The sequence below is a fragment of the Trichosurus vulpecula genome, chromosome 6 (genome assembly GCF_011100635.1).
Source record: "Trichosurus vulpecula isolate mTriVul1 chromosome 6, mTriVul1.pri, whole genome shotgun sequence".
In the NCBI taxonomy this organism is placed as follows: Eukaryota; Metazoa; Chordata; class Mammalia; order Diprotodontia; family Phalangeridae; genus Trichosurus; species Trichosurus vulpecula.
This window is the reverse complement of record NC_050578.1, coordinates 230,970,815-230,983,568: the sequence shown is the minus strand read 5'-3', so window position 1 is coordinate 230,983,568 and position 12,754 is coordinate 230,970,815. Positions and strand designations below refer to the sequence as shown.

Genomic DNA, 12,754 nt, shown 5'->3' with positions numbered 1-12,754 from the left:
CCATAAAGCAGAAGGTGGGGTTATATGCTATGATGAGATGAAGTGGGTGGTATAAGGATAAAGTATGGAATAGCTGCTTGGGAAGTAGGATAGCAAGTCAATTTTTAAAAAGAAACTAACACTCCCAACTCAAGTTTGATGGGCCAAAGAAAACAACAGCACCCACATTCTCAAAAGTATAGAGCAATTGGTAAACACCACTACTAAAAGATCAGGAATGCTCTCATCAAGTCAGAATTAACTCATAAGAAATACTAAAAAGCAGTAAGTACTGATCACTTATTAAAAGAACAGGTCTCACCTACTTGTTACTACCTCCATCTTCAACTTCAAGGAAACACTTAGTCACTGTGATCAAGAGTGAATTAGGTACAGATTTCTGTCCATGTTCATTCCCACCCTCACTTGCAAACCACAAAGTCAAAGGCTAAAAGGAATCATGGAGGTCTAGTCCAAACCACACCTTTTACAGATGAATACATAAGGCCTGGAAAGGATCAAGTGACTTGCCCAAAGTCATTCAGGTGAGATTCAGACAGATCTTTGCGCTCCAAACCCAGTGTTGTTTCCTTTATAACATGCTGCCTCTCCCACACAATGAATCTTTTATGGAAAGAACAGAAACATCAGCACTTATGGTGCTCAGAGACATGCTCAGATTTTTTTTAAAAATGTGGCCAAAACACTTGGTGAGGAGAAGGAGAAGGGATTTTAAAATTACTTGAAAGAAAGGCACATGTGTATTTTTTTTTTATCTCTGCATAACTATAAAGTTTAATAAAAAAGACATACTCTAGAGAATCAATTAATTTCTTGGGGTCAACAGGAGGGGGATAGACTACTTCATCGATATGCTTTCGATTGCAGTATGCATAAGCTGTTGATACATGCATGAACACTTCCAGATTGTTCATCTGCTGTGCAAGGAGAATTAGCTGTCGAGTAGCAATCACATTTAGTTGAACTGCATCTCTGTAAAGAAAAGCACACAATAAATATCTAGCCATAACTGGAAGATTTATATTATTTACTCTGACACCCAAAGAATCTTATCCTATTTTTAAAAACAGATATGCGTGCAAAATTTTTCCACGTTTTTTATAAGTGTGTATGCACGTACGTGAATATATATGTGTGTGTAAGTATGCATATATGTGTGTTAAAACACGTTAAAACTATATAAAAAAATATATAACAAATAATCAATTACTATGAAATATTTGCAATGAAATAAATTAAATGCATCCCATAAAATCTCATAACTTATATTTCATTTTTCTTAATATTTCATCAGAACATTTCTTCCCATTTATCTTTTATACCCATAGTATAAACTCTGTTCTTCATTTTTTTCTTTGTATTATTTCATAAAGGTTTTTCAATATTCCTTATATGTTTCAAACTTGTCAATCTCAATCAGATCACATTGCATTAATGTTGCATAGTGTGTTTAATCATTCCCTTTTGTGGGGTATGGAGCCAAGAAGGCGGCTGGAAATCAGGGACTCACTTAAGCTCTCCCCCAAATCCCTCCAAACACCTGTAAAAAATGGCTCTGAACAAATTCTAGGGCTGCAGAACCCATGAAATAGCAGAGGGAGGCAGGTCTCTAGCCCAAGACAGCCTGGATGGTCACTGGGATGGGTCTATCGCACTGTGCTGGGAGCAGAGCGCAGCCCAGCATGGGCCACACCAGGACAGACCAAACCGGGAGTTGACCAGAGCAGGCCTTAGGGCCATGAATCACTGAGCTGTAGCAGTTACCAGATTTCTCAACCCACAAACACCAAAGACCACGGAGCAGGTTTGTGAGAAAACTGCTGGATCAGGGTGAGAGCAGTCTGGCCCCAGCCCTGGAGGTCACAGAGGTAGTGTTGTCCATGGCGGTGGCAGAAGCAGCAGGAAGCTCCTGAGGCTGCTTTCAGAGCTCCAGCGTCAGCTGCTTCCAGAGTTCCTTGCCCACACAGGGGGAGGAATCAAGCAGCAGATCAGAGCGGGAGGTTAGGGAGCACTTTGCTGGTGCAGAGGCAGGGTTCTCTTGTTTTGCCCTGCTTGGATCTGGGTCAAGAACCTGGTTGGCAGTTCTTGGGGGAGAAGGAGTGCTGCTGTGGCAGAGCTTGCGGTGACAGCGGAGTAGAAGTAGCTCTGAAAACAGCAGCGCAGCCCCTCAAGCTTAGGACAAAGTACTCTCTACTCTACAAGCAGTCATACCCTGACACAAAGCTCAAAGGTCAAGTTGTTGGCTGGGAACATGACCAGGCAGCAAAAAAGGACTCATAGTCAGACTCAGACTCTAGAATCTTTTTTTGGTGACAAAGAAGATGAAAACACACAGCCAGAAGAAGTCAACAAAGTCATAGAGCCTACATCAAAAGGCTCCAAGAAAAATATGAATTGGTCTCAGGCCATGGAAGACCTCAAAAAGCATTTGGAAAAGCAAGTAAGAGAAGTAGAGGAAAAATTGAGAGAGAAATGAGAGTGATGCAAGAAAACCATGAAAAACAAGTCAACAACTTGCTAAAGGAGACCCAAAAAAAATACTGAAGAAAATAACACCTTAAAAAATAGACTAACCCAAATGGCAAAAGAGTTCCAAAAAGCCAATGACGAGAAGAATGCCGTGAAAGGCAGAATTAGAATTAGCCAAATAGAAAAGGAGGTCCAAAAGACCACTAAAGAAAATACTACCTTAAAAATTAGACTGGATCAAGCAGAAGCTAGTGACTTTATGAAAAATCAAGAAATTATAAGACAGAACCAAAGGAATGAAAAAATTAAAGACAATGTGAAATACCTCATTGGAAAAAAACACTGGCCTGGAGAATACATCCAGGAGAGATAATTTAAAAATTATTGGACTACCTGAAAGCCATGATCAAAAAAAGAGCCTAGACATCATCTTTCAAGAAATTATCAAGGAAAGCTGCCCTGATACTCTAGAACCAGAAGGTAAAATAGAAATTGAAAGAATCCACCAATTGCCTCTTGAAAAAGATCTCAAAAAGAAAACTCCTAGGAATATTGTAGCCAAATTCCAGAGTTCCCAGGTCAAGGAGAAACGACTCCAAGCAGCCAGTATTGAGTATTGTGGAAATACACTCAGGATAAAACAACATCTAGCAGCTTCTACATTAAGGGATCAAAGGGCTTGTAATATGATATTCCGGAGGTCAAAGGAGCTAGGATTAAAACCAAAAATCACCTACCCAGCAAAACTGAGTATCATGCTCCAAGGCAAAACACAGACTTTCAATAAAACAGAGGACTTCCAACCTTTCTCAATGAAAAAGACCAGAGCTGAATAGAAAATTTGATTTTCAAATACAAGAATCAAGAGAAGCATGAAAAGGTAAACAAGAAAGAGAAATCATAAGGGACTGACTAAAGCTGAACTGTTTTGTTTACATTCCTACAAGGAAAGATGATGTTTATAATTCATGAGACTTTTCTCAGTATTAGGGTAGTTTGAAGGGAATATACATATACATGCAGACACACACACATATATATACATACATACACACACACACACACACATATATATATACATATATGTATATATATGGAGAATGAGAGAGAGAGAGAAGAGGTGGGGCACAGGGTGAGTTGAATTGAAGAGTTGATATCTAAAAATAAAATAAAATTAAGGGTTGAGAGAGAAATATATTGAGAGAAGGAGAAAGGGAGAGATAGAATGGAGTAAATTATCTCACATAAAAGTGGCAAGAAAAAGCAGTTTTGTTGGAAGGGAAGAGGGGTCAGGTGAGGGTGAACGAGTGAATCTTGGTCTCATCAGATTTGACTTGAGGAGGGAATAACATACATACTCTATTGGGTATGTTACCCCTCAGGAAAGTAGGGGGAAGGGGATAAGAAAGGGGATGACAAAATGGAGGGCAGATGGGGAAGGAGGTAATCAAAAGCAAACACTTTTGAAAAGGGACAGGGTCAAGGGAGAAAACTGAATAAAGGGGGACAGAATAGGATGGAGGGAAATATAGTTAGTCTTCCACAACATGATCATTGTGGAAGTGTTTTGCATATTGATACATGTGTGGCCTATGTTGAATTGCTTGCCTTCTTAGGGAGGGTGGGTGGGAAGGGAAGAGGGGAGAGAATTTGGAACTCAAAGTTCTAAAAGCAGATGCTCAAAAAAAAAAAGTTGTTTTTGCATGCAACTGTGAAATAAGATATACGGGCAATGGAGTATAGAAATCTATCTCACTCTATAAGAAGGTAAGGGGAAAGGGGATTGGGGGGTAGTGGGGTGACAAAAGGGAGGGCTGGCTGGGGAACGGGGCAATCAGAATATATGCCATCTTGGAGTGGGGGGAGGGTAGAAATGGGGAGAAAATTTGTAATTCAAAATCTTGTGCAAATCACTGTTGATAGAAACTAAAAATATTAAATAAATAAATTATTCTCGAAAAAAAAATTTACTGTTGGGGAGTCAACATATATAAATGAGAATCTGAAAGATACAGAGTACAGCACTAGCAGCTCGGTGAACCAAGAAAAGACCTCATTGAGCAGCAGTGCTTGGGTTAAGTCAATGTAAATTACAGGATGGGAAAGAAAGATATGCAGGCATGAAAGGCACAGAAATGGGCGATGACAACATCATGCACAAGAACAGTTATTGGGCCAAGGTGGCTGAATCATAGGGCAGGACATGGAAGAAAGTAGAATGTCAGAAGACGGGAAAAAATCAGGAAGAGACAAGCTTATGAAGAGCTTTCAGTACCAAACAAAGGACTATACGTGTGACTGTGGCAGCAGTAAGGAGCCACTAGAAACTAGTAAGATAGAGGTATGGGGTGATAAGATCAGACCTAAAACATATGAGGAAAATCTGAAGATTAAATACTTAAAAGTGACTCATTCATTTTACAGATGAGGAAACTGAGGCACAGAGAGGTTAAATGACCCGCTCAGGGGCACCCAGCTAGTAAGTACCTGAGGCAGGATTTGAACTTCTATCTTCCCGACTCTAAGCCCAGTATGCTATCTGCTACTCCATGGTGCCTTTGACAGCTATGAGAAGGACGGATTAAAGGAGAGAGAGAGTCTTCAGGGAGGGAGACTAATTAGAAGCCTACTACAATAGTCCACGCAACATGTGATGAGGGTATAATTTAGGTGGGAGGTCATGTGAGTAGAGAGGGGAAGACCTCTGCAAAGGATGTTGTGGAGAAATTATGTGGAACCAACCTCTATGTCCAACAAATGAGGAAGAGGTGATCAGGGTCTACTATATTTGTGGAGTGGCATACCACTATATAACAAATGACAATTACAAAAAATATAGCAAATATAAAGAGATATTATGAAGTGGTGAAGGAGAATCAAAACATTATGTAGATGACAACTATAACAAAACAAAAGATGAAGGGAAGGAAACGTAAAAGCATGATAAGGACAGAAGAAAACAGGACTTTTTTTATTTTGTGAACTTAGTACACATTTTTAACAAACTGAAAATTATCTGGAGCCTATAATTTCATGTACATCATTTATACCTTCATATGAATGTTTTTGTTAACATACATTATTACAATAAAAATTAAAAAACGAGTTGTTAGGTCAAAAAGCAAAAATTCTGAAATAAAACTCGGCTTGTATTAAATAAGATTCTGTTCAAAGATTAATTCATATAGCAAAGATATGAGAATAATGTGGATGTAAATGCAATATAATGTAATGTATAAAATGTAAATGTAAAAGTATAACATGTAAAATATAAGCATTATCACTGGCTAGGGCATGGAAATAAATAGTTTCACTAAACTGAGTTTGATTTAGAATGGTATCCTTAAGACTGGGATAGGGAATTTTTAACAAAAGTAAGAGTCTCTTCAGTTCTCATTGTTATAAAAGCCACATCAATTTATATTTGCAACAAAATAGTTGCTTAAGAAATAAGCTGGAAGGAAAACAATCTATAAAAATTTTATAGAAAAGTCTTTTGTTCTGTGATAGTGAAGCCATTAGATTTAGATTCTAACATCCTATTTCCCAATGTGATACAAGAGGAAGTAGAAATGGCACTAAAGCAAATAATAATAAAAGGAACAAATGACCTAGATGAAGATACACAAAGGAGGTTCATTCTGGGGGAGACACAATTTAAGGGTACCTACAAAGTATCTTTAAAAAAAAGGAGGATACTAAAAGCATATCATTAAAACAAGGGGAAGTAAGGAAATATTTACCATTGATTTGTCTACCACTGACATACCTATCTTCCCAACACTATGAAATTATATCATGTTGTATCTGTATCTATATGGCATTTTTCCTAAATTATTTATTGTATTTGTGCTTTTTTTCTTTATATTTATTCTATGCATACTTATATAGGTATTTGCTATCTCCCCTATTAAAATGTAAACTCCCTGGGAGTAAAAATATTTCATCCCTGGTAATTTATAGCCCCAAAGCTTGGCACAGAGAAGGCTCTTAACAAATGCTTGCTGATTGATTTACTGATTGTATTAAGTTCTGGTTATCATTCAGTAACTTTACTAGATTTCCTCATGTTTCATAATACAGGGCAGTGTGCCAGTGCCCAGCTCTCAAGCTAAGCACAATGGCAGGCACTGCCCCTTGAGGTAAAGGTGAGACACCCACATGATGAATATCACAGAGAGAGTAAGAATTTCACTGAGAAGACTAAACTGTCCCTCACTCTCCACAACAAGGAGAGGAAAACTGTGTCCTTTCCCCCTCCTTTGTGCACGCTGTTAACAGAGTAATGGATTCAGAGTAGAACACACGGGTCTGAGTCCTTGCTCTGCCACTAACTATTTGTGTGACCTTTGGCAATTCACTTTACTTCTTGTAAACCTCAATGTCTTCATCTATAAAATGGGAGTAACGGTTGAACTTTAAAATTTACCTTACAGGAACTATGGGCATCAAATGGGAATTCTAAGTGACTTGTAAACACATGGCCCTATCATAAAAAGTAGGAAAGGAAAAAAGAATCGGCAGTAACAAAAGCAGAGATTTCTTCCTTAGAAGTGGATGTCTCACTTTCCCTTGCACTTTTCTTATTTTTACTTTTATCCTTCCAGGAGAGATTACTTTGAAAAAGTGAATTTACCTTCTGGAAAACCAAGTCAACAAGCATTTCTTAAATGTTTACTATGTGCCAAGCACTGTGCTAAATGGCATTAATATAATACAAACAGAAAGGACACTCTCGGCCCTCAAGAAGCCTATGTTCTAATGAAGAAGCTGAAAAGGAGAAGACGGAATACTGAGGCAGAGACATTATCAGACAGTCCAGAAAGTCAGGAGTGGATCTTAGAAAGGAATGATGACTGGCCTGGACATTTTCCTTAAAATGGAGATTGTTCTGGGAGGAATCAGGTATTCTGGGAGGAATCTGGTAGCAAAGGTACATCCAGCGTGAGAAATATGTGAAAAATCCAGGGTGAAGTGAACTTGCTTATCACCTGATCAGCCCATCTAATGGATTTTCATCACAAAGGCCAGGGTCCTTAAATTTCTTCTTGCAATAGTGGTATGCCAAACAAATGTTTTGTACTGAACTCACAATAGAAAATCTGACCAAAGATCAAGGCACTACTCTGACTGGCCACTGGCCAGGGCTTCTGTTGTGTGGAAGCTTTGTGGTGACAATATGTAGTATAATAAGACTTTATTAAAAAAAAAAAAAGCAAGCCTTTAAAAATAAAGGGTATCACATATGACTGAAACTAGTTTATCATCTTCTGAAAATTCTTGGTGCAGAAATGTCTGTTACGTTTAGATGCATCATGGTGTTGTAGGAAGGGTGTTGAACTTGGGACTCCACAGAGACTGGGAGTGTGTAATTCTGAAAACTTATTGGCAAACTGTTGAAGTAACATTTTAACAAGGTGGGTCCCCCCCCCCATCTTAGAAAGAGGCATCATTACAAGTAATTTTTTAAAATACTACACTAATTAGATTTCTAATAATATTGGATATTTTAAAAATCCAATCTCCGCCCCCCCCAAACCCCTGCCAAAAGCAAGTGCTACTTTTCCTGAAGAAACCTTCTTATTACAACCAAGAAGGCACTGCTTTAAAAGGTCATTGTGAGAAATGTGTGGCCTAGAGTATTGACTATGATCTTCATAGAAATTCGATGGAGTAGAAAGATAAAATGCCCCAACAACAGTCTGGAAAGGGGGAGAAGAATGCAATGAAAAGCTTACAGTATGAGGACAAAGTGACTATCTGAAAGAATAAGGAACTAACAACTAACTACTCAAGAGAAAATGAAAAGCATCAAGAGAACAGAAGATACAATCCTAAATTTTTCCACCAACTTCCCCACAGCTTCCCTTTTTTCTCCCTCACTTTACTTCTCCTCTGAAATAGAGGATGACGCTTTAATCTTAGCAAAAACTGTTTTTTGGTAAAACAGTTTTTCAGCATCTTTAAACTGAAGAAAAGGAAGAAAAAAGAAGGAAATTATTTTGAAAACATCAGGACACTGAAAACCACACACAGCATCCGGCCAAACATTGCATATAATTTCGACACACTTTGACTAAAAAAAGTAGGCAGTATTCAACAAAATTTATCTTTTAGCCTCTAGCAAATAGTTTTAAAAGAAATTGCTAAAATTAAGAATTCATATAAATATCCAGACTTACCTTAAATTTTCATTAAATCTGACAGTGGCTGCACAGTGGAATATGATATTAGTAGAATTTAAGATGATCTCTTTGTCTTCTTCACTAAGGGCCAGTTTTGGTTGTGTGAGTTCACTGCTGATTGCTATGATTTTTTGTCTAAATTGTGGATTTTCATCTCTCAATCTGTCAAAAAGCTAGAAAGGAACAAAAAGTAATATAGGGCTAAAAATGTCATATTTTAAGCATTTTTTGCAGAGAATAGATCCAAGAAAGAGCCTCCAAAGACTTTATGATATAATTAGACAAATTTGAGTAGTATGGACTTACAAGAAATGGACTTCAAAGTCAAAGGTTAAATATATCAAAAGGTGGAAAAACCACCACCATCGCAGAAATCACTGGGACTACCTGACGAAGTCTAGTGTATTTTTTTAAAGTCAATATGAAAAGCAAATAAACTAAATGAACTCTCTTTGTCTCTATGCTGGGTCAGCCATTTGTGAACAACTCATCCACCACCATCTGTCTTTCTTCCTCTTTGTCTTCAATTTACATGAGATTTGCCAGCTTATCACTACCAAGATCTATAACCTCTAAGGAAAACTCTTTCATATTCCTAGCTATGTGACCTCGGGAACCTATTTCACAAATTCTTCCTCCTTACCACTCATTGTCAGTTATCTTCCTAAAACACTGGTCTTACCATGTCAACCCCATACTCAATACCCAGTAGTTTCCTATCAGCTCCAGGATCAAATACAAAATCCTTTATTTGGCATTCAAAGTCCTTCAGAATCTCCTTTCTCCCCCTCCCACTACCACTGCACACACATTTCCAGTCTTCTTACCCCTTATACCCACTATGTACACTATGATCAAGTAATACTGACTTCTGCTGTTCTTCAAACAAGACTCCATCTGCAGACTCTAGGAATTCACACACACACACACCCCTACATGCTTAGAATGCTCTCCCTGATCTCTGCCTTTTGGTTTCCTTCAAGTCCCAGCAAAAATCCTACCTTTACAGGAAGCCTTTCCCAATCCCTTCTTAATTCTAGTGCTTCGCTTCTTTTGAACATCACCCACTTGTCCTATATCAGGTTTGTTTGTACACAGTTACTTGCATGTTGTCTCCCCTAACTCCCATTAGATTGTGAGCTAGTTAAAAGCAGGGATGATATTTTCCTTGTGACCCCAGAGCTTACACTGTGCCCAACCCAGAGCAGGCACTCAACACATGTTTACTGATTACAGGATTTAAATCACTCTTCCCACAACTCATTCATCTCATTACCCCACACTTCCTAGGGATAGGCAGCAATTCTGCATTTCCTGCTACCTGACTGCCTCATCCCTGCCACATCTGCTGGCTCCCCTTCATCTATCTCCCTCATTCTCCTCAAGGCTCAGTTGAGATCTCTAATCTTCTCTCTTCACAATACTCCTAAGCACCTACTATGTGCCAGAAAGTATATACTTTAAATTCAAATACTCAATGAATTCTCACTGATTCAATGGTCACTTCCACACAAAGGAAATGAAAATCTAGAGAATTTGGAACTGTAAAGGCCTTAGAGACTATCCCATCTAATCTCCTCATTTCATATGAGAAAAAAATACCTCCAGCTCCAATTTCTCATCGGCTCTAGGCTTTCAAGTTCCAAATGCTTGTCAAACATTCTCAAATGAATATTACACCACTACTTCAAATACATGCCCCCAAATTTATTCTTTTTTTCTACTTAACCGGCTTCCCTTCAAGGAAGAGACAGCATTTGAGCTGGGCTTGAAGGAAAGGTAGAATTTCAACAGAAGTGCTGAGGAAGAATATTCCAGGTAAAAGAAACAGCATGAAGAAAGTGTGCAGGTAGGAAAGCAGGAGGTATGACTGTGGAGTTATCTTGCACCACCACCCCCGAATGTTTTTCACATGAGTTTGCACCAACCATTGAATTCAGCAGACACTTTTTCTTTCCATGAACTTATTTTCATTCAGCCAGCACTCCACCCAACTCCACAAAAACGCTTAGATTCCAGGTATTCCTACTTAATGACAGCTACGAAATAATTAGCACAGTTAAAATTTGATTCAAAAGTAAAATGGTTCATAGTGGTTAATGCCTACTTCTCTCTTGTTCCCTTAAAACCAAAAATTAGCATAAGGGTTCTAAGCATAGGTTCCTCAACAAAAATAGGAAAGTCAAGAGTACAAGCAGTTGGTAGGGTAACATTTTAAACAGGAAATCTAAAGTCTAAATTTAGTACCAAACCTAGAGGTCAACCTTTCATTCGCAGAACAAAGCCATATCTGTGTTTTAATAGATTATAAACATTAAGATGAGGCACATCTACTAATTAACACAGTTGAAGAAGGAAAACCATCTCAGCATGTTGTATGTTATTTGTTTGTAACCTAAAATGATCCTACCTCCTTTCAGCAAAGCAAAAATAATAATTTGACAAAATACAAGGTGTCCCAAAGTGTATTACTATAGTTTTACGCTATTAGCAAGGGTCACCAAACTACTGCCCAAGCGCTAAATCTGGCCAGCTAGCTATTTTTATGAAGCCTGGAAGCGAAGAATGGTTTTAATATTTTTCAATACAATAAAACTTTATTTAAAATGTAAAAACCATTCTTAGCTCTGGACTGCAGGTCTGGAATTTCAGTTTGCCAATCACTCTATCAAAATCTAAAACTGCAAGCTTTTGGAACACACTGTACATTAAAGGGCTTTTTCCTAACTACTCTGCCGTCCTCCTTTTCTCCCAGCTCTGGACAGAGTTCTACTTCTGTTACTAATAAGTGGGTTGAAAACGAGCGGCTAAATTATAAGGCGAAAACCCCCAGTACCCTCCTAATTCCAGTCAATGCAAGCAAAATTCATACAAATTCAGCAAAAATCAAAGTGGGAATGATGAGTAATGATCATCCCATCCCTGGGAAAATCACTTCTCTCTGTGCCTTGTTTTCTTTATCTGTAAAATGAAAAGACTGAACTAGAATAACCTCTCAAGTCCATTTTACCAATCCTATCCTAATCTCTCTGCTGACCTTCCATCTCGTAGTATTTCTAACTACCTTTCAGACATCTCAAACTGGATGTCCAGTAGAAATATTAAACCAAACATGTCCAAAATGGAACTCACTTTCTTTCCCCCTAAATTCACCCTCTCTTCAAATTTCCCTACTTTTAAAGGCACCACAATTCTCCCAGTCTTACAGCTTAGGAGTTATCCTTGACTCTTCACTATCTCTCACCTCTCATATCCAATCTGTAGCCAAGGCCTGTCAATTTCACCTTTGTAACATCTCTTGAATAAGCAACCTTCTTTCCTCAGCCACTGCTACCGTTCTGCCCTCATTACCGCATGTCTGGACTACTGCAATAGCCTGCTGGTAAGGTCACCTTGCCTTAAGTTTCTCTCCACTCCAATCCATCCTCCATTTGGTTGCAATAAAATTTTCCTAAAGTTCAAGTCTGATCATGTCGCTCCCCCCATCCCCGCCAAAGAAAACCCCCAAAATTCCAGTGGCTTTCCTATCACTTCCATGATCAAATATAAAATCCTAACCTAGCCCCAACAAACACCTTTCTAGCCTTCTTTCATCTAATTCCCCAACACATATTCTTCAATTCAGTGACACTGGCCTCCTGGCTGTTCCATGAACAAACCACTCCATGTCTTGGCTCTGGGCATTTTCTCTAGTGACATGTCCCCCATGTTTGCAATGCTCCCCTCCTCAACTGGCTTCCTTTCAGTCCCAGCTAAAATTCCATCTCCTACAGGGAGCCTTTCCCAAACTTAAATCTAGTGCCTTCTCTCTTTTAATTGTTTTCTATTATCCTGTATATAGTTTGTTCTTACATATTTGTTTGCTTTTTGTCTCCCCCTTTAGATTGTGAAATCCTTGAAGGCAAGACTGTCTGTGCCTCTTTTTTTATCTCCAATGCTCCATAATGCCTGGCATAACACTTAATAAAATGCTTAATGACCGACACTGTAGGCTCTAAAATTAAACTTCACCTATTTCAGCCATCATTCTTCCTGTAGATATCACAAACTCAAATTAAGAAATCATCTTTGCTTCGTTCCTCTTTCTCACCTCAAAGTTA

The 12,754-nt window shown here is 38.4% G+C and overlaps 1 protein-coding gene across 3 annotated transcripts in view; it reads right to left on the bottom strand.

Annotated features, from left to right (window-relative positions):
* The window catches only part of FAR1 (fatty acyl-CoA reductase 1), a 111,471-nt gene that overhangs the window by 31,215 nt on the left and 67,502 nt on the right, over positions 1–12,754 (bottom strand). For all 3 annotated transcript variants that reach the window (XM_036763687.1, XM_036763688.1, XM_036763689.1), the window contains exons 3-4: positions 8,652–8,827; positions 793–972 (exon numbers count right to left, since the gene is read on the bottom strand). In XM_036763687.1, coding sequence (XP_036619582.1) covers positions 793–972; positions 8,652–8,827 — 356 coding nt within the window. The remainder of the gene's footprint in view (positions 1–792; positions 973–8,651; positions 8,828–12,754) is intronic.